Source organism: Fusarium oxysporum, chromosome 2 (assembly GCF_000149955.1).
Source record: "Fusarium oxysporum f. sp. lycopersici 4287 chromosome 2, whole genome shotgun sequence".
In the NCBI taxonomy this organism is placed as follows: Eukaryota; Fungi; Ascomycota; class Sordariomycetes; order Hypocreales; family Nectriaceae; genus Fusarium; species Fusarium oxysporum.
The window spans coordinates 932531-960347 of NC_030987.1; the positions used below are offsets into that span (position 1 = coordinate 932531).

Consider the following 27817-nt stretch of genomic DNA (forward strand, 5'->3'; position numbering starts at 1 on the left):
GTCTGTGGATCATTGAAGCAATTCGGACTTTGAAAGTCCGATGCTCCAGGTGAGAACCCCAGACTTGGCACGGACTTTCGGACTCTTCCATGCCAAGCTTTCTCGTAAATATACTTAAAGTGGTAAGTGGCGTTCGCTCGTGTCTTTGTATCCATACCGTCCATCACCCAGAACCTGGGCAAACACAGTCCATTTTGAGTTTACTGCACCCCTGTGGCTTTGTATTGTTCTTTTTGATAGTGTGGTTTTACGTACTGGTTTTCTTCGTATTGTTCTGTACCCGACTGCGGGGGTAGATAAGACCGAATCTCCGCCATCGTCTGATCTTGGAACTATCATACCAGATTCATCTCGGACTTTTCTGTCAATTGATCTTGAGGCTCTTCGACATGTCGTCCTCCGGGGTAACCGGATCGGAACAACTCAATCGTCTTTCTGTAAGCTCCCTTTCTCAATTGTCGAGCTGAACATGACTCCGAGCCGTATCTAATATGACTCCAGTGCAAGAGATGCAAGGAACGCAAAGTCCGATGCAATCGTGTTATGCCACAGTGTGGTCGCTGCAAGCCAAATGATCTAGAATGTGTGTATCCTGTCCGGGTCAAGAGGAGGTCTGCGCGGCCATTGATCGACCCAGCCCTGTGAGTAGTCTTGTTTCTGGCACTGAGTATTGGTCATTGACTCTTTCAGCTCGGCGGATGGCTCCAATGCTGCTCTGTCTACTATCCTTGATCGCCTACAACGGCTTGAGGCACAAACTGTGGCTGGGCCTCCATCCACCAACGGCCAATCGATACCAACACCCTCTGGAGATGGCTCAGAGGTGTCCTCCTCGCCGGTGGCTTTCAGCACTACTGGTCATGAATCCAGTGCTCTGACGCCTCATAATCCTGACCGTGAGATGGATGCTATGACTGTTCTGAAGGATGCAGTCGACCAAGTTCAGGAGCTGAGGAAGAGGTCGTTTGGCTCGACAGCCATTACCAGTTCGATAGACATACCCACAGACTTGGCCAAGACTTGGGTTGCCAGTACGTCTTCTCCTATGCAATCATCGATGTTGGCTGACGTTGTTAGACTACTTTCAGCACATGCCTGCTTGTATGTTCCTAGGCTTATTGGACAGACGCATCATCGACTTGATTCCCGACATCATCAATCTACCACACATCCACGTTGATCCGGTCATTCTCGTTATATACTACAGCATAATGTATCATGGCTGCAGTCTAAAAGCGAGCAACGTTGCTTCGACCTCGAGTCTTGGGTACATGAACTCGAGCTACTTGGGATGTTTGCGTGCAGTACCCAGCTGGGAGCGAGAAGCATCAGGGACCATGACAGATCTAATCGCCGCTCTTTTTACGGTACGTCTCTATCACCACTTATCTCATGTGATCTAACCATATTTTCTAGAGCCGCGTGGCTGCTGAGTTCTTCGATTATGATCTTGCTTGGAAGATGTTTAAACATGCGTGCGAATATTGCCAGACTCTCAACCTTCACAAGCTAGACTCAGATGAAAACAACACGTTTTTCAGTGAGGCCAAATGCGATAATGAGAGAAGGGGATTCTGGGAAGTCATCCAGATTGATCTCTTCTACCGACTCATCCTCAATACCCCTCCAGTTATCACCAACGACATATGGAAAGTCAATCTACCATGGCTGGACCCTGATTCGGACCCTCTGCCGCAAGGCATGCAGACGATCGCATTCTTGGCCAGTTCAAGGGTCAGTCTCGTAATCGCTCGATTCTTCGCTATGCTCGATGACCCGGAAAACACCACCAAGCCTGAGATTGTAGCTAAGACGGAAGACCTTTGTCGCGAGATGCAACAGATCTTTACTGAGTGGCAGCTGGTAAGACACTGTACTGCCACGGCAAGCGCTCGTACTGACTCATAACAGATTGAATGGCTAGAAGGTGCTCAAGATAACGAACAAGACATCTGGGTGGTAGCGGATGTTATCTTGACAGGCTACACTTCCATCATCTACATGTTTCGTAAGATGGCTCTCCTCAACTCAACTTCTCCAAGACCTCCAACAACAGATTTGGACATTCCAGACTCTCCCATAGTGGAAGACGCAGCTCGCCGCCTAATCGCAGCTCTCAATCGGTTACTGGTGATATACCCTTACGGAGTAACAATGACAGCGTTGTTCGGTGCATACAGATGCTTCGTCGCGTTTGCCTATCTGGCTAATACGATACTGCAAGCTGAAGATCCTCGCTCTTATATGGCAGATATTAAAGCACTTGAACGGCTGAGCGATCAATCGACCTTACTGTGTCGAGGGAATAGGGATGTTATGCCTTTGGTGAAGGCTATGCAGAGCATTAATGAGGAGATACGGAAGAAATTGGAGAATCAGACTCCGAGGGGATGAATACTTCAATGCTAGGACGAAATTATACCATAGTAAGTATTCAAGAGCGGAGGAAAGGTCTATGGATTAATGATAATAATAAAGATATTAATACTAATCCCATTCCATCATGGCAAAAACATAGCCAACCTTTCTTTCACAAAAGCCCAAGAATGGACCGACCATATATCAGATAACTAGCCAAGTAACCGCTCTATTCAACAAAGTCGGGAAACTCTCCCCTTTCAGCAAGACTCTTCGCACTCTGATAAGCAGTGGATTCTATATCCTCCCACTTCGCAGTCGGCCCATTGACATAGAGACTTGCGTTCGCTCGGTGGTTCACGCATGGTTTATCCTGAATGTGAACCCATTCTTTCTTGACCTGTTGGATCTGGTTGCAGTTGGCTGTTTTCTGCTGGCGGCGAAAGTGGCAGGGCTCTTTGATGGCTAGGGTCCAGCAGTTGCACTTCCAGAGATAGATGTTCCAGTTGCACATTCTGAATAAGGGGGTCAGGGATTGATGAGATGGCTGGTTTTGGAATGCTGAAGCGAGGATGGCTCTCTGGTGAGTTGAGATGGTTAGTTTGGGGATAATGAAACAAGTGGTTTCGATATCATGAGATGATTGGTCCCGGGATGTTGAAATGAATAGTCTCAAGATGTGAAGGGAAGAAGGGGAGGAACAGATATGAGGAAATGGGTGGCCTTACCAAGATTAGACACGTTAGTGAAAGAGACGTTGGGTCTCGCCCTGAACACTTCCTTAAGGAACCTAAGATGATCTTCAGATACTTCGAACCACTAAGTGGCCTCGAGATGTAGAGACGAGTGGTTTCGGTTTCCTGAAGCGAGGATAGGGATGAGATGTTTGAGTGTCTTGTGAGTTGAGTTGAGATGGGATTTATTCAATAAGTTTCAATTTACTATTAAATGATAACAACAGAAGGCTAGTCCAGCAACCAGATCAACACATACTTATAACCCCAAGAAGAGCCTCAACTTTATGCTCTCTTCCTTTATCTCCTTGCTGATCGTTACGAAATGTTGTGATTTGCTAGTTGGCACATGATGGGCATGGAAGTTTGCCAGAGTCATTTTCAAGCTGCACTCTAGTATTCTAACCCATCGTACCATGCTAAAGTTCCGAGTGTGACGGTTTGTGTGTTGCTCTAGCATACTAATCGTGTCGTGTAATTCAATATCATAGTCCTAGACTCTGACTTTATCGTAGGCCGGAGGCTCAGTATAGGCATCAGCAACTACGTCAGCCAGAGCAGAATAGCTGTGGCAACCTTCCGTACAGTTTGGTAAGTCCTAGGGCGATCTTCCTACAGTTCTTACAGCATATCTTCAGGATGGTTGCCTTCCTTAATTCAAATTGGTAATAGTTCAGATATTCGAATCCTCTAACGGATAAACTCCCAGGTGAATTTATCGTAATAGCCAAACACCATGATTGAAATCCAATGTGCATCAATTTCAGTGATACATCGGTGAACTCGTTATAGAAAAACTGTGTACACATCAATGCTTGTTGGTTGGATCGGTTTGCAAAGTGCAGCTCCTAAGATAACTGGATGCTTGATCGTGAATTGAAAACACAGGAGACGCAGAACTACAGAATGAAGACCAAAAATCATATCTTTCCCTTACACTAAAGACAGTATCACTACTTTTGTGGCAGCATATTTGTAGTCAGACATATTCATGAGTTTGCATTGTGCCATTGTGGCCTGCAACATTCAGCTCCCAGATGGTTGCCTTTTTTCGAGCTGCCTACCCTAAACTTGCTCCCAATCTTGAATAATAATTCTCGTCCAAACACCGTTACGATACTGCTTATGAACAACGACGAATGTAGCAATATAATTATTTTCATCTTCAAACGTCGTCTAGATTCAGTTTTATATTAAACCGAGTTCTAATGTTAGATCAAGTCCCCGCTCAAATGCCAAGCGGACGAGTGACAGTCTCCCTATTTCGTTTTTCAGGGGCCGCCCCTTGGAGCTCTAACCCCCTGCAGCCACTGAGTGGAGAGCAGCCCACCTTGAACCGTGCCTCGGATCGGTGGGAGGTCCCTTTTTCTCAACACCACTAGCTCCATGTTACGCACCCCACGAAGGCCACGACTGCATCAATTTCTCTACACGTGCGACTTGCTTTTATCTCTTCTCGCGCTCGCTTTTTCGCATCAATTCATTTCTGTCGCTTTGTTGCAATTACTCTTCTTCTACGTATTCCGCCATGCGCTAAGCAGTTCGTTGCATTGACCCTGAACAGCCGCCATCATGGGTCCTCTAGCTTTCTTGAGCAGTCTTTACGACCATGATACTCTCGACACACGATTCACTACTGCCTCTTCTACCCCCTACCAGAACGTTATCGAAGCGCGATTAGATCCGAGCATAAAAAAGGACTCTGCAGCGAAGGAGCGGAGCAGAGCGCAACCGTCGAAATGGAAGACGCCCGAGTTCTACCTTTACTATGTCGTCTTTGCTGTGGCCATTCCCTACATGTTCTGGATCACATACGATGTCTCTCGAGGTATATCTCTACCGCTACTTTTTGTGCGACCCCAAGCTAACAAAGACCAGAAACTGATCCTCGATACCCCAAATTTAAGCGATGGCTATCCCCGGGTTGGATTCCTGGACGACAGATCGACGTTTCCGATGCGCAATATGGTGTGTTCCGCGAGAATATGCCTTATATGGGCTCTCTTCTTCTTCTCCACCCGCTGCTGAGGAAGCTTTGGAACAAGTACAAGCCATTGCCTGAGCGAAGCCAGGGAGGACGCAACCGATTAGACCAGCGAGCATCATTCGATTTCTTATTCGCATTCATATTCTTGTTCGCTCTACACGGACTTTCTGCGTTCAAGATCTTCTTCATCCTCTGGACCAATTTCCAGCTTGCGACCAAGCTTCCTCGACGATATGTTCCGGCTGCTACTTGGATCTTCAACATTGCGATCCTGTTCGCCAACGAATTGACTGAAGGATGGCGGTTCCGAGTTCTATTTAGCTTCATTTCACCCCCACAAATGGGTCTGTATAAGAACAAGATGAGACTCCTCAACTCGGATTTGATGAACTTGGGAGCTCGCATGGATAGCACATTCCAAGGAATTTTAGCACGCTGGGAGGTTCTCTTCAACATCACCATTCTACGTCTTATCAGCTTCAACTTGGACTACTACTGGAGTATTGATCGTGGCAACTCTAATGCGCTCGAGGTAAGTCGTCATATTGCTTAGGAGTTGGGAATTATTTCTGATCATGCTCTGATGCTTATAGAAGAAGCAATTGGACCCAGCAAACCTCTCCGAGAGAGATCGCGTCAGCATCTCTGCAGAGCCTCGAGACTTCACCTTCCGTAACTATGTGGCATATGCCATCTATGCGCCGCTCTACTTGACAGGACCTATCCTCACATTCAATGACTACATCTCACAGTCGAAGTACCGGGCTGCCAGCATCGAAACAAGCCGAACAATCCGATATGGCATCCGCTTCCTCTTGGTTTTGCTGTCAATGGAGGTCATTCTGCATTATGACTGGGTTGGTGCGATCAGCAAGGGAAAGCCTGATTGGAGTTCGTATACGGCAGCACAATTGTCAATGCTGTCCTTCATGAACCTCCATATCATCTGGCTGAAGCTTCTGATTCCTTGGCGTATGTTCCGACTTTGGTCATTGGTTGATGGGATTGATCCGCCTGAAAACATGGTTCGTTGTGTGAGCAACAACTACAGCACACAGCTCTTCTGGAGAGCATGGCACCGTTCGTATAACCGCTGGTTGATCAGGTACATCTACATTCCCTTAGGCGGCTCATCGTTCCGTAACTGGCGGTCCACTGTGCGGTCCATTGTGACATTCCTGCTTGTATTCACGTTCGTGGCACTTTGGCATGACATTCAGCTCCGCCTACTGATCTGGGGCTGGCTGATTGTTCTGTTCATGATACCCGAGTGGACTGCGGCGGCAATCTTCCCCAAGAGCAAGTGGGAGGACCGACCAACAGCATACCGTATGCTCTGCTGTGTAGGTAGCGTGGGTAACGTGCTCATGATGATTTCAGCCAACTTGGTTGGCTTTGCTGTTGGGCTGGACGGTTTGCAGAGCATCATCCAGAGCATTTTGCATGACTGGTCAGGTATGTGGCACATCGAGACTCTGTGGAAGCACATCACTAACACAAACACAAACACAAACAGGGCTTATTTTCCTTGTTACAGCGTGCTCTTGTTTGTTCGTTGGCATCCAGGTCATGTTTGAGATTCGTGAGTCCGAGAAGCGACGTGGTATTTTGGTTAAGTGCTAGACGGAGTTTTTTCAGAAGTAACGGCGTGACGGATGCATGGGCGTTGTACATATACTGTGATACTATTACTAGCATAGGGCTCAAAGACAGTGAATTATTTGGATGGCTATGAGCAAGAAAACATGAGGCTCAAAATACTGTTTAGGTCGGACCTGATCATGCACAATTTGCTTCGTGTCTCGCATATCTTGTGAGGATTTTATTAAAGTCATTAACTATTACTAATTAACACCGCTTTGTGATATCGCATGTTCTGGTAAAGGGTATCGTTCAAGGTCGCTCTGGTTAATTAGAAAATGCCCACACATAACGCCTTACATGGCTCTCCAACACTCCATGTTCCCAACAATTATGATAGACAAGCTCAATACACCCTGTCCTGTGCTTCGGGATGGTTTCCAATAGCGTATTTGTTACCAGAAGAAGCCAGCTCAATATCGTTGGTGTCGGCCGGCTGCTGTGCAAACTTGCCATCCATACCGAGCTTCGTCTCCGTCAACCATCGTCGAACCCAGATGATGCCCCAGACAATGCAAAAGATGATGACAATTCCGACCGCTATGCCCAGAATGTATCCTGCAACAATGCCTCGTCCACCCACATCTTGATAATCCAGGAAGTTGTATACGTAGAACCCCTGCGTCGCGTGGGTGAGGTACGCAAGGGCAAGGTACAGCGCAAGAATGAAGATCAACCACGCGATGTGCACCCATTGAGGGGGGTTCGTTCGGGGGATGATAATTTCGAAAAGTGCAAACAGGCTGTTCAAGCCATGCTGGCTGATGTTGCTCCAGGCGTTGAACTCCTCAGGGAACCAAGGCCCTTTATACAAAACGACCCAATAGACGATCGTCACGAGGAACGGGTACGTGACGATGGTCGAGTAGAACAGCGCATGAAGCGCCTGCAGCGGTCGCGGGAGACCATCGAGCAATGACCGGCCTCGAAGTGCGTACGTGGCGGTATGAACCGCCGCGACAGCAAAGTAGAAAGCGATGCCCCAGTACGTCAAGATGGTGAAGTAGCTGAAGGACCTGCCAACATCCCTACAACCGCCGAGTTCTTCGTGCGTGCATTGCCACCCGATGATGAAGAATCGCGTAACGAAAGCGTATATGCTGATGACAGCACGGAAGGCGAAGAGAAGCCACGGGCTCAAGAGCCAGGATGTTTCGAAGCGATTGGAAGGATCCCAGAGATCGTGGCCGAACCTAAAGGGGTTCTTGGGGGCCATTTTTTATTTCGGTGTAAGGAGAAACGAATGACGATTATGTTGTGTTGGGTATAGGACCCTGCGTGCGTTCAGCTGTAGCTGAGGTGATGATATTTTTCCCAGCCGAAAGGGACGTGGCTTATGATGAGATGGACGTTTAGCCTGATTGGGCAGTCATCGCCATGAAAAGCTTCACTTGGGAAATTTATATAAAATTACGCTTTTCAGAATCTTGCAGATGTCGCCAATCTTAAATCTTAACTTTGTTATTACTCCGTGTATTCACTCTCCGAGATATTCGGAGGTTGTGGTATCTGGTGCTATGTTCGTCTGCTGATGGAAGCCATAGCAGATGGCGCAGCTCTAGTTAAGCATGTGGCTTGGCTCATAAGACAACTCCAGACTCCACAAAGAGTAAGTGACTTGGGAAGGATTAGTGAAGATGAGAAGAATGTGCCTAAAATAGCTCCACGTTGTGTTCTTGTGATTTGTCCCAGAAAGTCTCCTGTGGCGTTTTGATCTTGAGATGGGGACAGATATCACATCTTTCTCAGCAGTTTTAAGACTCCAAGCATACTCCATGATTCAGTCACGGATGCATACATCCAGCTGTCGCAGAGATTCAGCCTGTAATCTCGTGTATCATTTATCAGATATGGGATGAAGTTGTTTACTGTAAACGGAAGCTCCCGTCAGATTCACAGCTTGACAACGGACAAAGCCTTTAGCGCTTGCCACTGAACTCTATTAAACTGCCGATAACAGGAAATTCATGATTTCGAGTGGAGGTTAATTGCTCTTGTATATCTGATACGAGGCCATGAGGGTCAAGCCCCTGAACAAGCATAACCCAAGAAATTCGTCTTCGAGTTATTACCGTGGGAGAGACTCAACAGGAATGTCGGTCAGCGATTGAGTTTTTTGAGTTTGATATTGAGTGGGCAGCAATTCCCGAAGGTCTCCAGCTGAATGGAATTGCTTCTTCCCGGACGCTGGTCCAGTTGATGAGCCGTGCATTCTGCAGGACCCTTGCCTTTGCAGCCTTGGTAGGGTTGTGTCTTTATGGCTGAGACCTATGATCCTTCAGCATTCCTCAGGTCTACGTCGATAGCTGCAATCCTACCCCGATGAGATATCCAATGGCGATATCAAAGATCGAATCGCGAGACCTTTGAGGCACTGTATCCACCAAATCATTCAACTTTTGCAGTTCCCCGGTTTAGAGTCGAGTTATTGGCTGAGGGGCCCGACCAGCGTAACACGCAACATGGGGCCTTAGATGCGTGCCCCTGAACTAGAATCGGCCAGGAAAGGTAAATCGTGTTGCAGACTCCGTTAATATCGTGACTTTAACGAGGCAATTTCAATGTCTGCAATTGTCAGGCGCTTTACATTGATAGACCAGAAAATTAGCCTTTTGATCGGCTTGGCGGGATGGCGACATTGTCGATAGGGCGAAGCGCGGTAAGCTACGAATATCGAGGTATGCAAATGGGTCTCATTGTCTTGAGGTTGTCCAACTGATTGGCCTGTCTTTGTTTTGTTCTGTCTGTGGCAGCGTGGCTATTATAAGCCGCCCGTTGAAGGGCCACGCCAGCTTCTGCAAGCCAAAAAGGCTTGGTAAGAAGGGAAAGTGGGAGGTCTTGAGGTCTAGAACTATTGATCGGCGCTGGTTTGGGCTTGCTGCGATTTCCGTGTTGATCAGGTTTGCCCAACGCACCGACGTTGTCCTGTAGGGCTGCAAATTGAAAACAGAGCCTTGCTGCCAATAACTCCGTGTATTTCCCTGATATTTCCCTCTGCGCCTTTAATAATACATGAGTAAGGGAACTCATTTCTTGTCGTGATTGCAAATACCATGTTTACTTATCATGTGGCAACAGCATTAACCACTACGAGCGTTAGCCAGGTACACGCTGAGTCTATTCCGCGGATTCCATGAAGACTTTCAGCCGCCCACTTCGGGCTTGAACTAGCCACAGAAGATAATGTTCATCGTGTTCAACCTCTTTGCCTTGAGTGATTGGGTCATCGACAATTAATAGATTCAGTGCAATTAATATTCCCATCGGCGAATCTTCCAATTGCAAAATCTCATATCAAAAATATCCAGTCAATCCACTCAGAGCCCAACTGCAGCCCAGTCCAGTAGAGCCCCTACTGTTGTAGTGGGCCAATCCCGGGGCCTTTTTTTCAGGGGCGTCAAGGCCTGGCCAGGAACTGGCAGGGGGCGGCGCGATGGTACCTGGACTTTAGCGGCTGCTAGTGGTTGCGCTGTTCGCCAAGAGTACCCGACCCCGTTGTTGATGGGTGGCCGCTGCTGGCGTGGTTCAGAGTCAGGGGGGGGCCAGAGACACGGGAACAGCACAAGACAAGACAAGCAAGACAAGACAGGATTTGTTACTGGTCACAGGCTAATGATGGAGAAGGAGGCGAAGCCCAGACAGAATGGTAACCTACCTAGGTAAGGAAGGTAGCTTCAGTGAATCACAGATGAGAAGGACATATCGCATCGACCGATTCATGAGATGGTCTTCGTTTTATCCCCTTCATCTCGACTTCACATAATTAATTACCTTTCAATAACGTCTATCCTCGCTGTAGCGGGCCCTTCAGCGCTTCTTTTTGTGGACTCTACAGTACGCCTACCCCGGATTGTCAACCTGAACCCCCTTCGGCAGCCAACAGCAACAATTACGCTTGGCTCTGGGCGGCCTTTTGTAGCTTTAGGTCCCAGTCCCTGATCTGATCAGCTGATGATCTCTCCCCTTTGAAGACCTGCGCTACAGATAGAGCTGCGACCTCTTTCCAGCTCCCACTCTCTCCCGCAGATCTCTACTTAGCTTTGCGATTCAACGTATAACCTTGACCATCTCACTCGACTAATAACCGTTGTATCGCTATTGTTACACCATTCGACTCGACTTCAATACCGTGACTCATATTTTTTTGGTGCCATGGCTGTCTCTGTCGCCTGAATTTTGGCTCTTGGCGGCGCTTCCACGATGCGATAGATTCAGCCCCCTCCTTTGTCTCCAACTACTTCCACTCGTTCCTCGATATCTCACGCTGTACCACATCGTCTTACGCGCATATTCGCCCAACCTCATTCTCGATTCGAGTCGTACCGACGTTTCCAACGCCTTCTCCTTGGCTACGCGCCTTTGTGCTTCCCAAACATCCCTTTCAGGAGGCTTGCCGTTTCTCACCTGTAGCCACTCACATCCGCCGCCTCCATGATGACCTCGGCCATTAGGCCTTCGTCACAAGTGTCTATTTCGGGCAGTGGCACCGCCACCATGGCCGCCAGCCAGCTTCAACCGTTAACGTATGACGGGGGTGAGTTGCGAATCGTCCTTGTGCCAACATCCGACGATGGGAACGACGCTTCAGAACATGACATTGGAGGATCAGAGGTCGACCGCCGGTTTTCGTCCGACAGTTATAGATCATATAGAGCGCCGAACCAATCCATTCCGACACACCCTATCCCGTCTTTACAGGATGCCTTTGCCGAATCTCTGGACGAGGTCACATCCGAGACCGAAGGACCCGGTAAACCTAAATTGAGAGAACTTGATGCACAAGGTCGTCGGGGAAGATTATTAGAACAGGCTGCTGAGGACGAACCATTCGACACCTTATGGCGTTATCGACCTGGACAGCAACAGCATGAGATGTACAAACTCATCTCACAAATTACATTTGGTGTATACCTCTTGCTCAATAGTTTGGCTGCCGATAATGGTCAAGTCGTAACCATTCTTCAAGGTCATATTGATGAGGTTGATGAGTTTCTCGAGGTGATGCTTGAAGACTTTGCGCAGGCTCACAAGGATCTCACAGAGCGCATCGCTCTTCTTCAGCTTCCCATGGCCAACAGACAAGCCTTCGAAAACATGCTTGAAGATCGGACCTTCAGAGCAAAGATTCTTGCCGGGAATGAGAGGATCGACCATATCCTGGCTCGAACGAATGCTGCCATGAAGCAATGGGACGACGATATTGATGCTGGACTTCGTTCTAGTGAAGCCTTTATGGAATGGCTCAATGAACATAAGAATATTAAATGGCCAGAGTCCGAGCCTGATCTGGACAGTATTTATCGGGCTATGAAGGGCAACGCTGATGGCTGGCTCAACACTTTCGACGACTTGAACAATCAGGCACAGGATCTGAACGGATTGGTTATAAAACTCATGACTATCGTGGCTGAAATGGAGAAGACGGCTGGCGAGGTTAGCCGCAAGACCTGGGTAAGTTGGTTTCAGCCTTGTTTCTTTCCTGTGCTAACGTGTTGAAAGGCAACCATCCCTCCGTTCACTATCCCGGTCGACGAGCCAAAGTCTGAAGAGCCTGCTCAAGTCGACTCTCCGTCGACAAGATCCAATACGAAATCGCTTACGCCCGTGGCCAGCATTCGTAGTGGTGAGAGTCATCGTGCATCCCACATGACGCAAGACGATCCCGAAGTGAAATGCCCAGCGGCGGGCGACCTGGCTTGGGGATGGACAGAGGAGGTGATCGAGACCGAGGTGCGAGGGAAGTAACACAGGTACTTGTTCCCCCAACGAACGAGGAGAAGCTCCGAACGATCTTCATAAACGGCATTCCCGAAGGCTTGGGCGGCGATGAAGGGATCTTACGACTCTTGGGTGCTTGTGGAAAGCTGCATAAGTGGGATTCTGAAGCTAGTGTCACAGAAGACCATAAAGGCGTTAAGTTTGGTTTCAGTGATGCAAATAGCGGTTTCGACGATGGGCCTTTATATATCCTTCAACCCAAGGTCTACACCCCAAAATCCGCCGCAGCTCCTGTGGCTCCAGGCCCTGAGACGCCTCGTTTCGAAGAAACGAGTCAAAGACGAACTATAACACCTTCTACTATACATATCCCTGCTCCCGAAGAAGTTGAGGAACAGACTCACAGACGAACGCTCACCCAGACTGTTCAGGATGCAATGGGACTGCAGAAGCGGACCTCATTGCGGCAACGAGTCTCATTGAAGAAGAATCCACCTGAGTCGATTCACATCCCTCCACGCACCTACGCCGAGCCGCCACCCAGCCGCCCATCTCCCTCTAATACAGCACCCCGTACGGCCAGATCTCATGCGCCCGATTACACCCTTGGCTCCGATCTCGAAGTACAGCAGCCTCATCGACTTCCCCGAGCAATCTCACATGCAGACTTCTCATCAACTCAATCCCATGTCCCTGTGATGCCTTCACCTCACTCCGAGCATCACCAGTTCTATCATAATACGATTCCTGTCCGTGCATCGCCTCATTCTCCTCTACAGCAGAGACCTCATACTGCCGGCCCAGCAGATGTCCAATATCGCCCCTCAGGATATTTCCAAGGTCATCAACGTAACCAGCCTTCTCGAATGGGCGGTATGAGTACTCTCAGTAGTGTCACAACAGCGACCTACGATGATGCCGCTACTGTTACTTCACGAGCTACTACCCAGGCCGGAGGAAAGCGAGTTAAGAAGAAGAAGAGTGCATTTGGATGGCTTAAGAAGGCATTCAGTCTTGATGAGGACGAAAAGGCGGATTATGAAGCACGCAAGGCCATGCAGTACCAGAACCAATACAATAATCAGTATTACGAGGGACACAGTCCCAAGTTCTTGGATGGAAAGAGAATTCGGTAGCGTGGGCAGATGAGGGATTCTGGATATTTGAGCTTTTGACGCGGTTAAATACTCGATCAAAAGTGTCTCCTATTTCACGCAAAACTTCATTTGCGAATTGATACCCGGCGACGACGCTCGCCTGATTTTGCGCATAAGCGTTCCTCACTCATTTACTTTGTCACTTGGATGCTCTCAGCATTACAGCATCTGCACATCTTTTGGAAATATCATTGATGGCATTACATTCCTACGAAAATTTTCTTTCTACTTGGCATGCCAGATTCTTCGGCCAGCGATGAAGGCGTTTCTGGTTTGGGCACTACGGTTAGGAAGATGCTTAATCTATCTTGCATCTTCATGTTTTTAGGACAGATTTAGGGCCATTTGATGGAAGGGACGAAGTTGGATGTTGCTGAAGGATCTATAAAAGAGTTAAAGCCTGAAATGTCACGATGATGGCATTCCAGTATATTACAAATTTACGTATCAATGACCATACAGATCAGTCTCTGAGAATGAATGCTTGGAAATGTCCCATTCGCCATGGACATGTGTGATTCAGATGTGAAGACACCCGATGTATTTACTCTGCTATGGCAGGAATTGAACTCATATACTCATATGCTTGTAATCTATGCTTCCAAATGCAGACCAAAGCAATGTCCTTCAGCATATCTCTTTGGCCAGCTATGTAATCTGTTATTCCCCAAACCCATAACTCTTGACGCGACTAAAGAAGAATGGCTTGTCGTTCTTCAAGCCAAACTCACCCCAGTCATCCGTCAACTTATTGTAGCTGTAGAAACCACGCCAGATAAGTTTGTTGTTACGGGACCCCTTGCCAGCACTTCGCATAGAGAGGTCCATGCGATACATGTACTTGGATCCTACGCCCTCGGTCTCAATAAAGACATCACCTTCTGGATCACGGTCTCGATCATGCTTGCCAATCGCTGGACCGGGTCGGTCTGTATCAGAGCCTTCATCGCGGTCAGCAGCGGTGGACAGGCGCCAGCGACCGCGAAGAGCGAGAGCCATGACGGCGGAGGGGAGATGGGGCTGTGCAACGCCGCGGTGGACGTTGAGCTCCTCGCGAGTCATGTGGTGCACGACATCTGCGGGTTCGGCGGTGCTGAGAAGGCTGATGAGTGTACCATCACGGAAGAAACGGAGGTATCGATAGTATGTAACGATATGAATGGGACTGCCCCACGTAGGCTGATTAGTTGAGGCTTGTCCAGTGCGAACATAGTTGACTGTGGAGATATAGCAGCCATTGAAACGAATTCGTGGTCGTGAGCGGAAAAGCTGCTTCCAGGTTGGGTATACAGAGGGTATAAGAGACTCTGTGAAAGCAATGTTGGCGTCGTGCTTCCGCTGTGCAAGCTCAGAGGGGCTGATTACGAAACCATCCTGAATCTCAGGGCCTTCTTGTTCCTCCTCTGGCAGTTCGTCCCACTCGACGCCCTTTTCGAAACGGTAGATCTGTGAGCTGAAACCAACTTCTGGACCAAGAGCTACACGGCGCCAGATGCGCTGCTCTGAAGCAACAAGGTACGCGAGACGCTTGCACGCTCGGGATAAGCGGGCGAAGTCTCCGACATCTGTGATTGCAACGTCGCGGAGGATGTGGATGAGGATCTCATCAGGAAGATCGGCCACAGGACAGGGTGGCTGGGGCATGCCCTCGATAGGAGGAGGGGCAGGCTCGATTTTCAACCTGGAGAAGCTGGCGATGAGTTCACCTATAGGTAGAGGCTTTGCTTCTACAACCTCTTCTGACTTGGGCGGTTGAGGAGCCTCTGGTGCTGATGCTTTAGTAGCTGTAGGTGAGACAGGTCGCGGGGCTGTTTTTTGGGGGAAATGCTTCTCACGATATCTCCGATCAACACCATTGTCAAGCTGTAGGTGCGTTAGTAGGGTTTCGAATAAGCAGAATTGAAATCACATACTCTGTAAGCTTTGCGGTAGAGCTTGAGACTATCGCCCATATTACCCTGGTCCTCCTTATGCATCGCCTCCTCAAAATGATCCAGGGCAGAAACGAGTTTCTTTCCCTTCCGATCATGATGAACATCCTGCGGTGCTTGAGCTACAGGCTCATCTTGATCGAAAGCACGGCTTTGAACATAATCATCGTCACCGTCATCCGCTGGCGCAGGTACATGCTTGTGTGGCAACGATGAGATAGGACCATGATGAGGTCGTCTTGAGGGTCCAGCCGGAGCCTCAACAGTTTCTGGGTGTTCACTCCTCGTTCTTAGATCTGAGATCCATTTCTGTCGGAAAGACTCGAGTTCCGAGTCGAGCTCGTTTGTGCTTGATGTCATGATGCTCTCTTGTCCGTTATGTCCGAAGTTTATCTTAGAAGCAGTAGGTTATTCATTACAATAAATTCATTATCACGTTGAGGCTATAAAGAGCAAACGTTCGCCGATTGAGTCAAGTGAGGATGAGGGAGATTGATTAGGGACAGGGGTTGGATTTGAAGGTGGTCGATGATAAGTCGTGATGGATGATGCAAAGAGCACGAATAGAATGCTGTGTGTGGTTCGCCGGCCGAGTCATAGTGGGCGATCGATTACGGTGGATGGATTAGGTTAGTGTGGTCAAGAGACGGTGAATGGGCATTACAAATCCAAACGTTGATCAACACAGAACGATATTGAGTGCGGTTTGAAAGTGAATTAGGTAAAATTACCAGGCCATTCACTCATTCGAATCATCTCAAGCATCTATGCAGAGCATATCGGACCCGTTGTGGTGGCAGTTGCATTGAACATCATGCAACTAGATTTCTTGATGCTTATTTACATACCCTATAACTGATGGTGTTACTGTTTGCGCCCACGTCTTTGCTCTTGGATAGAATTAGTATCTGAATTGGGCTTTAGTAGAATTAGGATATTTTCATATATTCTTATTCCTGAACGTTAACTGAACAACTCAATGTAGTGGAAGTGAGTAGAGTTCTCTGCGTACCTATCACCCCATAGTGGTAGAACGTTAAAATTATCTTCAACTTCAAAGCCAGTCTACCAAGATATTTCGAAACCACTTTTGACCGAATACCGGCTATTGATTGGTGTCATTATCTTTGCTTAATGTACTTGCTCGTGAATTTCTAAACGATCGCTTGGTAATCTCAAGTCTTCAGCGTCATCGAGCGTCATGCCAACGTCGTCTCACAGACGGTATAAGATCTCGAAGTGGGCGCGAGAAAGAGATGGCTCACCACTGAAAGAAACATAAAAACACCTTTATTTAAAACCTTACTATAAAGCCTATCAGGATGGACCGTGCCTTCTATACTGCCCCTCTCGACAATGGTGTGAGCATCGCTTATACTGATACCAAGCCTGATGGGAATGAGAAAGGCGTTGTGGTCTTGATTCATGGTTTCCCTCAGACTTCGTATCAGTTTCGAAAAGTCATCGGTCCTATCTCCTCAGCTGGGTAAGCAATATGGGTCGAAAGAATTCCTAGATACTCACAGTTCTTAGATATCGGGTGATCACCCCAGATTACCGTGGAGCTGGATACTCGCACAGAACTCAGACAGGCTTCACCAAGACCGCCATGGCGTCAGATATCTTGCAGCTTCTTGACCATCTCTCTATCAAAGATTCAGTCCACATTGTCGGGCATGATATTGGCGGTATGATAGCATATACCTTTGCCTCACGATACTCCGACCGTACAGCATCTGTCATCTGGGGGGAATGTCCCCTCCCAGGAACTCAAGCCCACGAGGACACATGGAAAATACACGGTGTTCAGCATTTCCACTTCTGGTTCCACCAAGTTCTCGATCTCCCCGAAGCTCTCGTCTCAGGCAGGGAGGAGATCTACCTCGGCCACTTCTACGACAAATACTCGTACAACTCATCAGCAATTACCCAAGAGGACTTGAACTACTATGTCAAAATGTTTAGTCGCCCCGGTGCTCTCCGCTGTGGTTTTAATATCTATAGAGAGTTTGGGACAGATTCAGAAGAGAATCGTGAGTGGGTTGCCAAGAATGGAAAATGTAAAGTGAGGGCGTTGGGGCTTAATGGCGGGATGAATCAGTTCAGTGAGATGGCCGAGCAGATGATGGGGGAAGTTCATGAAAAGGGCACTTTTAGTGTTGCTTCGGTGCCTGAGAGTGGACACTGGATTGCAGAGGAGAATCCTGAAGGGTTTGTGAAGGCAGTGCTTGAGTTTGTTGGAAAGGAGTAGATAATGCTTGGGAGGGAGATTGATAATAAGAGATTGATAATCTTATCAAAACGATCAGCAGCCAGGTGTGCTTAACGTTACACTCTCACAAGATCTTCTGCTTGTCTTTAGAAGATACCATTATAACAGATTATGGTTTCAAACAAATAGCATCATTAGATTTCTCGTATCAAGGGGCCTGAGATTCGATTATTTATTATTTTGCTCTTCACAACGTCTTGGTCCCTGCGCCACTTACAGAGCTCGCTGAAGCTCTAACAACCCTTTTGTCCAAGAGATATGCATGAAACCAATCAAAACCCTCCGTGACATCATGCTACGGAAATCTGCGGCTCTCAGAAAGCCCAGGGAAGCAGGTGACAGCTAAAATGACCGCATACTCACGGTACGTACCTCGCAGGGCGCAAACCGTTTTTTTGTGTACCAATCCCCGATGCTCCGACCCCGGGCTTAGCAAAACATTGGGGGGCGATATCGCCATAATTTTTTTGTTTATGTGCTTGGTAAGACGTGAATGCGATAAGTAAAATAAAGAGCAAACTATACAGAACATCTATGAAATACTAAGAGAGCATCGGTCATTGACTTCTCCTCTTTCTGGGTCGCACTACTAAAGCGCAATTTGATCGAGTGCGATACTAGCCGACCGACCGACAGACCGAATCGTTTTCTCCTACTCCGGCCGGCCTCGGGGATTTCATCCGGAGAGTCTGTCTTTTTCTTTTTTATTCCACAGCAAAGACACCTTATCAATCAGCTTTCGGCATTCAAATTCCAGAACGGAACTCTAAAAAAATAAATCTCAGCGTCGCAAACATAACGTATCATCGATTGTTTTGTTCAGGGACAAAAGGGTGCTTTTTTCTCTACCGTTAGATCGCCACTCCTGCGAAACCTCTCCACCAAAAACCGCTACCATCGAGTCATCGTCATCGACACCTCAGCTTGCCTTTCCTTATCTCGACAACCAACACATACCTTCTTCTCCTTCTTTCTCCCTGAGATTCCAGTACTCTTCTTTTTCATCAGACTTTGATCCGGTTCTCTCACCAATTGCTCGACCATGAACTGAAGAGAATAGTATATACTCGAATTACCCCAAAAATGGCCACTGCCGGCACAAATCGCCCCAGTGGCTACGACCACCACAATCACCACCAGAACCCCCTCCAAGCCGATGACGAGTTTTCGCTACGCCATATGATGGATGCCGAGCCGACGGGCCCCAACGACGGGAGGGATATCCTCAGTGGGAGTAAATCAATACCGGCGGCGGGAGCTGGGAGCAGCAATAATGGAGTTGTTGATATCACAGCGACGCAAAAGATGGTGTCGGCCATGTCGGGCAGTTTATTAACGTCATTGCTTGGTATGTCTCTCTTTTCATCCTGTATCAGGTTTATGCTAATTACTGTTGCACAGTTACACCCCTCGATGTCGTCCGCGTGCGACTCCAGTCGCAAAAGGCTCCTCGATCGACCGTTGATTTCTCTAAACTCGCAATTACCACCACCTCGCTCTCCCCCGCCCAAACCGCCGAACTCGGTATCACATCCTGCTGTCGAGAAGTCTTTTTCTCCGGTGGCAACGCCGAATTCTGTCTCGCTGCGCCTAGGATAGACGGTATCGTCGCGCCTCCAGCACCCGCCGAATGTGCCGTCGAAGAGGTACAACGCCGAACCTTCAGCTCTACTTTTGACGGTCTGCGAAAGATTGCCCGCAACGAGGGCGTTACAACTCTCTGGCGAGGATTATCGCCCACACTCGTCATGGCAGTTCCTTCGAATATCATCTACTTTACTGGTTACGATTATTTGCGATTTAACCCGAAGAGTCCGTTTTCGCACTTTTCCGATACATCGGCACCTTTGACTGCTGGATCAGCTGCGCGTGTCCTAGCAGCCACCGCCGTGAGCCCGATCGAACTTGTCAAGACACGAATGCAGGCCGCTCATGGAGCATCGACAACAAATCACCTTGTGGAAGCCTTCGAGAGTGTGAAGGAGATGGTGGGATCGCATGGATATACTGCATTATGGAGAGGCTTGACATTGACCCTTTGGCGAGATGTCCCTTTCTCAGGTCTCTACTGGTGGGGATACGAGTCGATACGATCAAGACTGACGGATTATCGTGAGCAACGCCATGGCCACTCATTACCATTCGAGGAGGATCTGTCTGAAGCAAGGAGGAGATCGCAGGTACAGGAGAACCACACCGAAACCTTCGTGGATGCCTTCACAGCTGGTGCTCTGTCAGGGGCATTCGCCTCGTTCGTCACAACACCTTTCGACGTCGGAAAGACACGAACACAGATCTACCAAGACAGCTCCAAAAAGGCCAAACAAAGCAGTGCCAGCGCAGTAGCAGCCCCCGAGGAGCGCAGTATGGTACGCCTCCTCTGGCACATCTTCAAGACCGAAGGAGCCTCAGGACTATGGAAGGGATGGATCCCACGAACCCTCAAGGTTGCTCCAGCATGCGCTATCATGATCAGCAGCTACGAGGTAGGCAAGCGAGCGTTCCGCGGAGTTAACGAGCGACGTCTTCACAGCTCCAACGATCGTTCGTGATGAAAAATGAACAAAGATGAATAGGATGGAAAAAGGAAATACCCCCAAAACAACGGAGAGGAAATAGATGAATTTGGCGTTATAGGGGAGGAGGTGAAACAAGAACTCTTCTCCTTGGAATTGGCAATTGCTGTTGCGATTGGTTTTTTCGTATTCTTGACGATAGACGGAGCTCTGTACCAAATATGAGCGATAGATAATAATTGTAAAATATATGTAAGATCAGAGATGCTAGCATCATGGGTTGTCCTCGTTTAGGCGTGACTATTAAACACATAGTACAGCAAATGTACTTTGAGTGACTAACGATAATATGAAACTTCTGGACGTAGAATATAAAGAATCTGTCAGTATCGACGACATGTAATTGATTTCTTGCGAGTCTGTAGCTCTGGGCATCTGAACCCAAAGTTGGGCAATATTCAGTTATCGAGGCCGCGATTCACAACGAAAAGTGGGACTTTGAAGACTTCAATCTTCAACATTTGGGTCTCAATATCATCAGACTTGGACAAATACCTACTTAAGAATAATAGTGATATAATTTAACTATTCAAGGTGAGTTTACAAACATATTCCAATTTCCTGGTTTCAATCTCCGGGCTGTTACACTTGACGATACCAAGAACTCATCAAATTCTTCACATCCCATCCTCAATCTCACTAACACTCATCATAGCCATCATGTACTCACTCAGCTGCGCCGACGGCCTCTCCCTCGGCAGAGACGTATACGTCCTCGACATACACAGGACATCTGTTGGTCTCGCTTCTATTTCATCAGACCAGTTCCTCTCTGTTCTCGACCCAGCTCGTCTCTCAGCAGGTCCTCAGCGTCGTCTGCCCACCCAGCATGGCAACTTGACCACATTGCGGGTGTTTGATAGCAATGCTTCGATTGTGTGTACCGCTGGTGAGAATGGAACTGTTGGTGTGTGGGATTTGAGACAGGGTGCGAATGTTGTGCAGTTTCAAGGCAAGTTGTAGATTCGAATGAAGTCATGGGTAGGAGAGTTGCTGATTGTGAGTGTAGCTAGCCAAGCCCCTATTCTATCTATGGCTTGTAGTCTTGATACACAGACTATCGCCGTAGGAACAGAACTCCAAAACCACACAGCATCAATCCATCTCTGGTAGACTCCCTCCTTGCCACTCAAAGCTCCCCTCTAACAATCCCAGGGACGTCCGCTCAACACCATCATCCAAAGCACACTACCAAGAAGTCCACAGCGACGACGTAACAGACCTATCCTTCAACCCCTCCAACCCAGCTCTTCTCCTCTCCGGCTCAACAGACGGTCTCGTCAACGTTTACGACACCCGCGTTGCAGATGAAGACGATCTCACAGTGCAGACCTGCAACGTAGACGCTTCTATTCACCGCGCTGCATGGCTCTCAGCGACAGAGGTTGCTGCTCTCTCTCATGATGAGCGCTGTGCACTTTATGATGTTAGCGAGGAGCGCGCAAACGGTGATGCTGTACAGGACTTTGGCGATATGAGATCTGTTCTGGGATGTCAGTACGTCGCTGATATTACGCCCAAGATGGATGGTAGCGGGGCTATTCTCGGTGCTGGAGCTCAAGAGTAAGACTACACTCCCCCTTTTGTGAAACTGATGCTGACGTTATGTAGTAAACAAGGATTTGAGCTTGTCTTTCTTGCTAAGAATCCCAATGGTGAGGGATGGGCGCTGGATCGGGAGAACAGTGTTGGCTTGCCTGGTGCTCATGGGGAGGAGATTGTGAGGTCTTTCTGCTTCTTTGACGAGGCTCATGTTGTGTATACTGCCGGTGAGGACGGAAATGTCAAGGCTTGGAGACCCAATTGATAGAATTGATGAAAATAAAATAGACAAACAATATAGCGATCAACTTAGATACGGCAGAGTGTATGTTTTGGCATATCTCAGTTAAGGACATGTTACTGAGGTAATACGCTCATTTCAGTTCGTTCAGAATTGCCCCCCGAATCATGAAGGGACGGTGTCTTTCGTTGAAGATGCAATTTCATTATGTATTATTCGATGTAAGTGTTTGGCTGCATAAGCTTCGACCAAAGCACACTTTATCTGTTTTCAAGTACGAGCGGTAGTCTCCGTCGACCCAGCCATCCAAGTCCGCCTAACTTTTGAATTCATGAATGTTGAGCCAGCTGTTGGTGGCCTTTGCTAAGACAAGGCGTTAGCCGAAAGCACCAGAAACCGTAGGCATCAATACTCACAGCAGTCTCTGAATTTGAACCACGGGATATCTCCGTTGTCTTTCTTCCATGACCTTTGTACCCTCAACTAAACTTATCATGCTTACTCTTCACCTTAATCTCCAACAACGCCTCATGATAATCGCCCTCCCTCCTCGCCCTCTTCAACTTCCTAACCTCATCCTCATCCAGTCTCCTTCCCGCCGCCTCCTCCAACTCCCTCCGACTAATCTTCGCCAACGCCTTTTCCTCCTTTGACGCGCGCAACTTGGGCTTGAACCGCGCCTGCATCCTTATCCGAAACGTTGTGTCGAACGAGATGGTGTCTGCGTCGCCGCGCACGTCTACGGCTTTGGAGGAGGCTTTGCTGGGTGCTTTTATGGTGAGGAATGTGTCGCGCAGGGTTTGTAGTTGGAAGGTTCCGGGGGTGTCGCCGGTGGGGATCACGTTGAAGGATTCGAGGGGGGATACGGCTTCCGAGGTGGCTGAGAGGAGACCGATTTTGTCGCAGGAGAGGTATCTGGGCTGCGCATTAGCTACGGGGTGTAATTGTAGATGAGGGTATTAATTTACCTTCCGTGATGGCCTTTGAAGCGAAAGTTCTCTGTTCCAGCAACGCGATTCGCGACCCAGACTTGTCGCACATCATGCGGTTCCGCCGTCGTAGGATTCCCATCAACGATATTCTCAATCGGAATCGTGAACACCTTCCCAGTCGTATCACACGCCAGCGCCGACGGTTCATCCGTCGGTAAAACAATCATGATCGGCCCAACAACATCAGTCGCTGCCTCAGCAGAAACCCAACTGTCGTCATTCTCTGCATCTTCGCCCGTCTTTTGCAACTGCCCAGCTTCGTCGTCTACGCCGTCGCGTTGAGATTTCTCGGGGTCTGTTCGCTTGCGCTTCTTGACTTTCTTGTCGCCTTTGAATGTCAATGGCTTAACCATGATCGGATATTCGAGGTTTAGCTTCGTGATGTGGTTACAGGCAGGTTTGAGGTTGTCTAGAGCCGACGGTCAACGCCGGGATACGGCGAGCTCCACTACGGGAACTGAGCTGTTCGGGAAGGTGATTGGTTATGTAATCGATCCTCCCCCGCAACTCACGGTAACCTCTGTAAGAGAAAAAGAAATAAAAGATGAGAATAATTCTCTGACTCCATTTATTTTTTTTTATCTGTCGTATAAGTTGAGTTATTGATTGTTGTATCTCAGTCAAAATGGTTGCCCAAGCTCAAGCTGTCTCTGTGTCTCTTCAGGACCTCAAGGATGGTACGTACCTCTTGGATTCATGATAGCGCCGCTGTCATGATGAATCTCTCTCGCCCTATAAAACAGCACAGTCTAACAATTCATAGGCAACATTCCTTTTGAAACCCTCAAAGAAGCCTTTGGTCCCGATTCTCTCGGAATTCTCGTCGTAAAAGACGTTCCCAAAGAATTCCCCGAACTCAGACACCAAGCCCTCTCCTACGCCTCATACCTCGGCAACCTCCCCAAGGAAGAACTTGGTAAGTTGTCATGATACTAGTAAACAACCCTCACTAACACAAGTCAAGAGAAGCTTGAAAACGCCAGAGCTAAATATCTAACTGGCTGGTCCCTCGGAAAAGAGACTCTCAAAAATGGTCAAGTCGATACCTTCAAGGGCTCATACTACGCCAACTGCGCATTCTACATCGACCCATCTCTCGAATGCGCCAAACCAACTGAAGAATTCTCCATCGACACATTCCCCGAATATCTCGCCCCCAATGTATGGCCACCAGAGAATGTCCTTCCAGGCTTCAAGCCCTCTGTCACCTCGCTATGCCGCCTCATCATTGACGTGGCTGTCCTTGTTGCGCGCGCTTGCGATCGCTTTGCGCAAGAGGATATCCCAGGTTATCCAGCTGGATACCTAGAGCACGTTGTCAGCACTTCTAGCACCACCAAGGCCCGTCTGCTGCATTATTACCCTCAAGAAAATGACCCTGCTGCCAATGGCGGTGATGAGGATGATTGGTGTGCTACGCATTTGGACCATGGATGCTTAACTGGTCTTACATCAGCGATGTTTATCGACGAGCACAAGACAAGCCCTGCTGTACCGGAAGTCACAAACTTGAATGGCGCTTCTCTTCCACCCCTTGATGAGCTTCCCTCATCCCCTGATCCTTCAGCTGGTCTGTACATCAAGTCTCGTACAGGCGAGACAGTTCAGGTCAAGATTCCTCGCGATTGCATCGCTTTTCAGACTGGTGAGGCTCTTGAGCGTATTACTGCTGGTCGCTTCAAGGCTGTACCTCACTTTGTCAGGGGGGTAAGAGCTAGTGTTAGTGATGGAAAGATCGCTCGTAACACGTTGGCGGTGTTTACTCAGCCTAACTTGGGTGAAGAGGTGGATATCAAGCAGCACCTCACTTTTGGAGAGTTTGCTCGGGGTATTGTTGATAAGAATACTGTCTCATGATAGCTTGGTCAACACGCAAATATAAATTTTACGATGCAGTTTTGAGTCACGTCGTGTTGTTATTTTGAGAGAATAATGATCATCGTGGTTTGTTCAAATGAGTGTGTGTATTTTAAGCTCAATCCAAGACAATCCTGACAGCCTAGACAATATGGCATATAGCCAAGATGTTTGTTTTTTCTTTTGTAGCATACATATAAGGAGGGTGGTTTGTACTCCACGAACCTACTTAGATATTACTCTAGTAGGGTAAAAACGGCAGCACGGTCATTGTGACAGAAGCGAACCTTGGCAGAGATGATAATGTATCCGGCTTTACAATAAACCAATCACTATCAGCCAAGAAAAGAAGAGAAAAGAAGGGCCCTGAACCGATGTATGCAGAAAGGATCGATAATATTACCAAGAATTCGTCCATACAACCGGCAAGGGCCATGATCACAAATGATCGTATCCTAACATGGCATTCCTGAAGCATCAAGCACGCAAGTCAGGTTCGAGTGGACCAGTAAGCCGATTAGGCCCAAGCACCCACGAGACTCATGAAGAAAGCCCCCAAGAACACCAAAAGGCAAGCGTAGATACGCTTACGACCGCGGAGGAATCGCCAGCTTTCGTCACTGAGGAAGTCTTGAGAAAGAAGCTCAACCAGCGAGGCAAAGGTGAGAAGTCCAGCCGAAATGGCATTCATGACACCAACAACAATGAGGCCAGTTTCAGAGTTGGGGCTGTAGAGTGTGTGGGTAGCAAGGCCGATAGCTTGCCCCAGAGGAGTACTGATGCTAATGTTAGTGGACGATACAGTACGAATGGTAGCTTCAATACTTACGTGCATCCATAGGCAAGGGCCATGAACCAAGGCTGCATCTTGCCTTGAGGCCACTTCACGGAGGCGATTCGAGAGCCTAGAGCCAATCCTTCAAAGGTTTCTACAATCGTGTCAGTCCAAGTTCAAAGCCGCCAACATGGTATGCCAACTTACGGTGAAAGACAATGGCAATGAGCAGAATAATGAATTCGTTGCCAATCGAAACGCTGAGCGCCATGCCGATAAAGACACTATGGAAGAGAATACCAAGCTCGAGCAAGACGCACTGGAGGAGCTCCTTACGTTGCTGCTGCTCTGGGGTCAAGCTTGGCATCTGTACAGCCTCGAGGCTCGTCTCCTCGAGGTTCTTTCTTCCAGATTGGGCGTTGTCGTCATCTTCGCAAGCTTCTTCATCCAGATTCCCCAATCGTTCATCTCTGCTGTTCAAGACAGAGAGTCCCTGGCCAATGCTGGAGGATCGTCCACGAATAGGTCCCATATCCCGGATGGGGAGCATGCCTATGCCTCCCATGCACCCACCACTGTTAGAGTTGCCATTCTTGGCATCGTTGTCGGTTCCAGACGTGATCTCAGCAGGTGAAACATGGCGAGATGGGTGAAAGACCATCTCAATAACAGTGACAAGGAAAATGGCAGCAAGAGCAATAGCACCAGGCATGGCAGGGTAGTCCTGGTTCCAGAAGCTGCTCAGGCAAGGGTCCCCGAGAGAGATGAAAGCAGTGGGGAGCAAATGGACAAAAGCCGTAGCAATCAGCACACCAGTGCCGAAATGGCGTACAGCAAAGAAGAAACGAGTCGGAATCCTCAGACCTGGGAACTTGGTAGCCATGATAGGGAAAGCGCAAGCAAGCGTCGAAACGCACAGGATGATGAACAAGGCTCCAACATGGAGAGGAGTGTTGTATTCAGCCTTGTTGACACCTCCAGTCTCGCAGGTGCTTCGCTTGCGGAGAGGCGAGACATGAACAGGAATCGACTCATGGGCCTTGGGGGTTGAAGTCATGGCAGCAGGCGCAGAGGCAGGGGAGTTCCAGGATGAGATGATCGTCGAGACAACAAGAACAGAGAGGACCCAGACGGTCCAGCTCCAGATGTGCGAGGCACATGACGAGAGGGTGCCTCGATGAAGACGGATTTGGTCATCACCACCATCTACCGTCTTGAGATACGAGGACAGTCCTGAGTAAGTTAGTATTGGAATGAAACTGATATGTGGATTATGACAAGGAATAATCATGAGATTTTTGACATACCCGAGATACGGGACAGTCGTCCCGCATCCTTTTCAGAGCCCAGGAAGGGCTCTGTAGGATGACTCCCCGCTTGATTACTTTCATCGTGTGAATTCAACAGACTTCCACTCGTGCCTCCACTTCCGTCATCCTGCCCAGCATCAACATGCTCGCGGAGGTTGGAGATGCCATTGAGATCCTGACGCGTGGTATTCATGGCTGCCAGAGGAGAAGGAGCTTGATTCCAAGTCAAGCGCTGGTAGAAAGATTCGTCGGCTTTGGAAAGGCAAATCATTTTTTTGGGAACTTTTGGGATGATGAGTTCAGCCCCAACTTTGTTGAAGAGGATCGTTTGATAGGGAGCCCGGTTGAAAAGTAAAGTTTGTTTGTCGTCACGGGCAAAAGGCCACGAATACAAAGTCTCGGTCGATTACAGTCAAACAGAGTAGTCCAATGTTGATGAGTTTCGATAATTGCAGTGAATACGTTAAAATTTGGAAGAGGTTCAAGAATTGGAATTGATGCGATGACGGAGATATAAGAGAATAGAGTTATCGCGTAGTGCACTACTTTAAATCGGTCGGCAGACAAAAGGGTTAAAGTAAATGGCACCTGGATAAGCAAAACACAGCCGCTAACTCCACTCACCTGCTTCAGAAACTGGGGGAGGTGGCATCCATGAACATTGGGATCCAGATCAGGTAAAGACTTTTTCTTGTCTTAGTCTTGGAGAAGTCGATATCCCCGGCT

At 48.3% G+C, this 27817-nt stretch overlaps 12 protein-coding genes across 22 annotated transcripts; 7 read left to right on the forward strand and 5 right to left on the reverse strand.

Annotated features, from left to right (window-relative positions):
- Positions 1 to 173: 173 nt before the first annotated feature.
- Positions 174 to 3275, forward strand: FOXG_05905 (uncharacterized protein). Of its 2 annotated transcripts, XM_018384358.1 has the most exons (6): positions 174 to 437; positions 502 to 641; positions 691 to 1031; positions 1078 to 1367; positions 1417 to 1863; positions 1912 to 3275. In XM_018384358.1, exons 1-6 carry the CDS (start codon positions 390 to 392, stop codon positions 2392 to 2394), a joined length of 1749 nt encoding a protein of 582 aa, XP_018241431.1. In that variant the 5' UTR covers positions 174 to 389; the 3' UTR covers positions 2395 to 3275. The 2 variants fall into 2 exon arrangements, with proteins under 2 accessions (XP_018241431.1, XP_018241432.1); XM_018384359.1 differs by having other exon boundaries at positions 1417 to 3275.
- On the reverse strand, positions 2588 to 2872 carry FOXG_19141 (uncharacterized protein; the record flags this gene model as incomplete). The annotated part of the gene is made up of 1 exon (XM_018399323.1): positions 2588 to 2872. One exon carries the CDS (start codon positions 2870 to 2872, stop codon positions 2588 to 2590), a length of 285 nt encoding a protein of 94 aa, XP_018241433.1.
- A 1177-nt stretch (positions 3276 to 4452) lies between the features above and the next one.
- Positions 4453 to 8553, forward strand: FOXG_05906 (uncharacterized protein). 4 transcript variants are annotated; one of them, XM_018384363.1, is made up of 4 exons: positions 4453 to 4920; positions 4971 to 5611; positions 5676 to 6534; positions 6596 to 8553. In XM_018384363.1, exons 1-4 carry the CDS (start codon positions 4665 to 4667, stop codon positions 6700 to 6702), a joined length of 1863 nt encoding a protein of 620 aa, XP_018241437.1. In that variant the 5' UTR covers positions 4453 to 4664; the 3' UTR covers positions 6703 to 8553. The 4 variants fall into 4 exon arrangements, with proteins under 4 accessions (XP_018241437.1, XP_018241434.1, XP_018241435.1 ...); XM_018384362.1 differs by having other exon boundaries at positions 4463 to 4920; positions 5673 to 6534; XM_018384360.1 differs by having other exon boundaries at positions 4455 to 4920; positions 5673 to 8553.
- FOXG_05907 (uncharacterized protein) lies at positions 6850 to 8319 on the reverse strand. The gene has a single exon (XM_018384364.1). It carries the CDS (start codon positions 7934 to 7936, stop codon positions 7067 to 7069), a length of 870 nt encoding a protein of 289 aa, XP_018241438.1. The 5' UTR covers positions 7937 to 8319; the 3' UTR covers positions 6850 to 7066.
- Positions 8554 to 10468: 1915 nt separating the features above from the next.
- FOXG_05908 (uncharacterized protein) lies at positions 10469 to 13955 on the forward strand. The gene is made up of 3 exons (XM_018384365.1): positions 10469 to 12171; positions 12220 to 12435; positions 12471 to 13955. The coding sequence occupies exons 1-3, from the start codon at positions 11152 to 11154 to the stop codon at positions 13572 to 13574; spliced, it is 2340 nt and encodes a 779-aa protein (XP_018241439.1). The 5' UTR covers positions 10469 to 11151; the 3' UTR covers positions 13575 to 13955.
- A 63-nt stretch (positions 13956 to 14018) lies between these two features.
- Positions 14019 to 16186, reverse strand: FOXG_05909 (uncharacterized protein; the record flags this gene model as incomplete). Of its 3 annotated transcripts, none has more annotated exons than XM_018384368.1 (3): positions 15509 to 16074; positions 14961 to 15458; positions 14019 to 14902 (listed from the first exon to the last, which is right to left on the reverse strand). In XM_018384368.1, the coding sequence occupies exons 1-3, from the start codon at positions 15884 to 15886 to the stop codon at positions 14654 to 14656; spliced, it is 1125 nt and encodes a 374-aa protein (XP_018241442.1). In that variant the 5' UTR covers positions 15887 to 16074. The 3 variants fall into 3 exon arrangements, with proteins under 3 accessions (XP_018241442.1, XP_018241440.1, XP_018241441.1); XM_018384367.1 differs by having other exon boundaries at positions 14256 to 15358; positions 15431 to 15458; positions 15509 to 16075; XM_018384366.1 differs by having other exon boundaries at positions 14019 to 15458; positions 15509 to 16186.
- A 545-nt stretch (positions 16187 to 16731) lies between these two features.
- Positions 16732 to 17956, forward strand: FOXG_05910 (uncharacterized protein). The gene is made up of 2 exons (XM_018384369.1): positions 16732 to 17012; positions 17060 to 17956. The coding sequence occupies exons 1-2, from the start codon at positions 16849 to 16851 to the stop codon at positions 17775 to 17777; spliced, it is 882 nt and encodes a 293-aa protein (XP_018241443.1). The 5' UTR covers positions 16732 to 16848; the 3' UTR covers positions 17778 to 17956.
- A 223-nt stretch (positions 17957 to 18179) lies between these two features.
- Positions 18180 to 20623, forward strand: FOXG_05911 (uncharacterized protein). Its single transcript, XM_018384370.1, has 2 exons — positions 18180 to 19146; positions 19200 to 20623. Exons 1-2 carry the CDS (start codon positions 18882 to 18884, stop codon positions 20348 to 20350), a joined length of 1416 nt encoding a protein of 471 aa, XP_018241444.1. The 5' UTR covers positions 18180 to 18881; the 3' UTR covers positions 20351 to 20623.
- Positions 20624 to 20826: 203 nt separating this feature from the next.
- On the forward strand, positions 20827 to 22322 carry FOXG_05912 (uncharacterized protein). Of its 2 annotated transcripts, XM_018384371.1 has the most exons (5): positions 20827 to 20908; positions 21030 to 21326; positions 21384 to 21483; positions 21530 to 21937; positions 21986 to 22322. In XM_018384371.1, the coding sequence occupies exons 2-5, from the start codon at positions 21035 to 21037 to the stop codon at positions 22179 to 22181; spliced, it is 996 nt and encodes a 331-aa protein (XP_018241445.1). In that variant the 5' UTR covers positions 20827 to 20908; positions 21030 to 21034; the 3' UTR covers positions 22182 to 22322. The 2 variants fall into 2 exon arrangements, with proteins under 2 accessions (XP_018241445.1, XP_018241446.1); XM_018384372.1 differs by having other exon boundaries at positions 21030 to 21483.
- Positions 22233 to 23599, reverse strand: FOXG_05913 (uncharacterized protein). 3 transcript variants are annotated; one of them, XM_018384374.1, is made up of 3 exons: positions 23126 to 23599; positions 22574 to 23072; positions 22233 to 22520 (listed from the first exon to the last, which is right to left on the reverse strand). In XM_018384374.1, the coding sequence occupies exons 1-2, from the start codon at positions 23500 to 23502 to the stop codon at positions 22637 to 22639; spliced, it is 813 nt and encodes a 270-aa protein (XP_018241448.1). In that variant the 5' UTR covers positions 23503 to 23599; the 3' UTR covers positions 22233 to 22520; positions 22574 to 22636. The 3 variants fall into 3 exon arrangements, with proteins under 3 accessions (XP_018241448.1, XP_018241447.1, XP_018241449.1); XM_018384375.1 differs by having other exon boundaries at positions 22303 to 22515; positions 23126 to 23574; XM_018384373.1 differs by having other exon boundaries at positions 22233 to 23072.
- Positions 23600 to 23647: 48 nt separating this feature from the next.
- Positions 23648 to 27751, reverse strand: FOXG_05915 (uncharacterized protein). Of its 2 annotated transcripts, XM_018384378.1 has the most exons (5): positions 27089 to 27751; positions 25989 to 27014; positions 25836 to 25935; positions 24645 to 25782; positions 23706 to 24590 (listed from the first exon to the last, which is right to left on the reverse strand). In XM_018384378.1, exons 1-4 carry the CDS (start codon positions 27360 to 27362, stop codon positions 25524 to 25526), a joined length of 1659 nt encoding a protein of 552 aa, XP_018241451.1. In that variant the 5' UTR covers positions 27363 to 27751; the 3' UTR covers positions 23706 to 24590; positions 24645 to 25523. The 2 variants fall into 2 exon arrangements, with proteins under 2 accessions (XP_018241450.1, XP_018241451.1); XM_018384377.1 differs by having other exon boundaries at positions 23648 to 25782.
- FOXG_05914 (uncharacterized protein) lies at positions 23682 to 25157 on the forward strand. The gene is made up of 3 exons (XM_018384376.1): positions 23682 to 23826; positions 23913 to 24065; positions 24114 to 25157. The coding sequence occupies exons 1-3, from the start codon at positions 23775 to 23777 to the stop codon at positions 25004 to 25006; spliced, it is 1098 nt and encodes a 365-aa protein (XP_018241452.1). The 5' UTR covers positions 23682 to 23774; the 3' UTR covers positions 25007 to 25157.
- Positions 27752 to 27817: the final 66 nt, after the last annotated feature.

Coding starts and splice junctions, on each gene's coding strand:
- FOXG_05912 (XM_018384371.1), top strand. CDS start 21,035: ATGTACTCACTCAGCTGCGCCGACGGCCTCTCCCTCGGCAGAGACGTA. Junction 21,327..21,383: donor GAATGTTGTGCAGTTTCAAG/GCAAGTTGTAGA, acceptor TTGTGAGTGTAG/CTAGCCAAGCCCCTATTCTA. Junction 21,938..21,985: donor CTCGGTGCTGGAGCTCAAGA/GTAAGACTACAC, acceptor GACGTTATGTAG/TAAACAAGGATTTGAGCTTG.
- FOXG_05913 (XM_018384374.1), bottom strand. CDS start 23,502: ATGGTTAAGCCATTGACATTCAAAGGCGACAAGAAAGTCAAGAAGCGC. Junction 23,073..23,125: donor TTCAAAGGCCATCACGGAAG/GTAAATTAATAC, acceptor TGCGCAGCCCAG/ATACCTCTCCTGCGACAAAA.
- FOXG_05906 (XM_018384360.1), top strand. CDS start 4,665: ATGGGTCCTCTAGCTTTCTTGAGCAGTCTTTACGACCATGATACTCTC. Junction 4,921..4,970: donor CACATACGATGTCTCTCGAG/GTATATCTCTAC, acceptor AACAAAGACCAG/AAACTGATCCTCGATACCCC. Junction 5,612..5,672: donor GCAACTCTAATGCGCTCGAG/GTAAGTCGTCAT, acceptor TGATGCTTATAG/AAGAAGCAATTGGACCCAGC.
- FOXG_05915 (XM_018384377.1), bottom strand. CDS start 27,362: ATGATTTGCCTTTCCAAAGCCGACGAATCTTTCTACCAGCGCTTGACT. Junction 27,015..27,088: donor ACGACTGTCCCGTATCTCGG/GTATGTCAAAAA, acceptor TAACTTACTCAG/GACTGTCCTCGTATCTCAAG. Junction 25,783..25,835: donor GCCCTTGCCTATGGATGCAC/GTAAGTATTGAA, acceptor CATTAGCATCAG/TACTCCTCTGGGGCAAGCTA.
- FOXG_05907 (XM_018384364.1), bottom strand. CDS start 7,936: ATGGCCCCCAAGAACCCCTTTAGGTTCGGCCACGATCTCTGGGATCCT.
- FOXG_05905 (XM_018384358.1), top strand. CDS start 390: ATGTCGTCCTCCGGGGTAACCGGATCGGAACAACTCAATCGTCTTTCT. Junction 642..690: donor CCATTGATCGACCCAGCCCT/GTGAGTAGTCTT, acceptor TGACTCTTTCAG/CTCGGCGGATGGCTCCAATG. Junction 1,368..1,416: donor TAATCGCCGCTCTTTTTACG/GTACGTCTCTAT, acceptor CATATTTTCTAG/AGCCGCGTGGCTGCTGAGTT.
- FOXG_05910 (XM_018384369.1), top strand. CDS start 16,849: ATGGACCGTGCCTTCTATACTGCCCCTCTCGACAATGGTGTGAGCATC. Junction 17,013..17,059: donor GGTCCTATCTCCTCAGCTGG/GTAAGCAATATG, acceptor CACAGTTCTTAG/ATATCGGGTGATCACCCCAG.
- FOXG_05911 (XM_018384370.1), top strand. CDS start 18,882: ATGGCCACTGCCGGCACAAATCGCCCCAGTGGCTACGACCACCACAAT. Junction 19,147..19,199: donor TTTATTAACGTCATTGCTTG/GTATGTCTCTCT, acceptor ACTGTTGCACAG/TTACACCCCTCGATGTCGTC.
- FOXG_05908 (XM_018384365.1), top strand. CDS start 11,152: ATGATGACCTCGGCCATTAGGCCTTCGTCACAAGTGTCTATTTCGGGC. Junction 12,172..12,219: donor AGGTTAGCCGCAAGACCTGG/GTAAGTTGGTTT, acceptor ACGTGTTGAAAG/GCAACCATCCCTCCGTTCAC. Junction 12,436..12,470: donor CTTGGGGATGGACAGAGGAG/GTGATCGAGACC, acceptor GAAGTAACACAG/GTACTTGTTCCCCCAACGAA.
- FOXG_05914 (XM_018384376.1), top strand. CDS start 23,775: ATGGTTGCCCAAGCTCAAGCTGTCTCTGTGTCTCTTCAGGACCTCAAG. Junction 23,827..23,912: donor TCTTCAGGACCTCAAGGATG/GTACGTACCTCT, acceptor AACAATTCATAG/GCAACATTCCTTTTGAAACC. Junction 24,066..24,113: donor CCTCCCCAAGGAAGAACTTG/GTAAGTTGTCAT, acceptor ACACAAGTCAAG/AGAAGCTTGAAAACGCCAGA.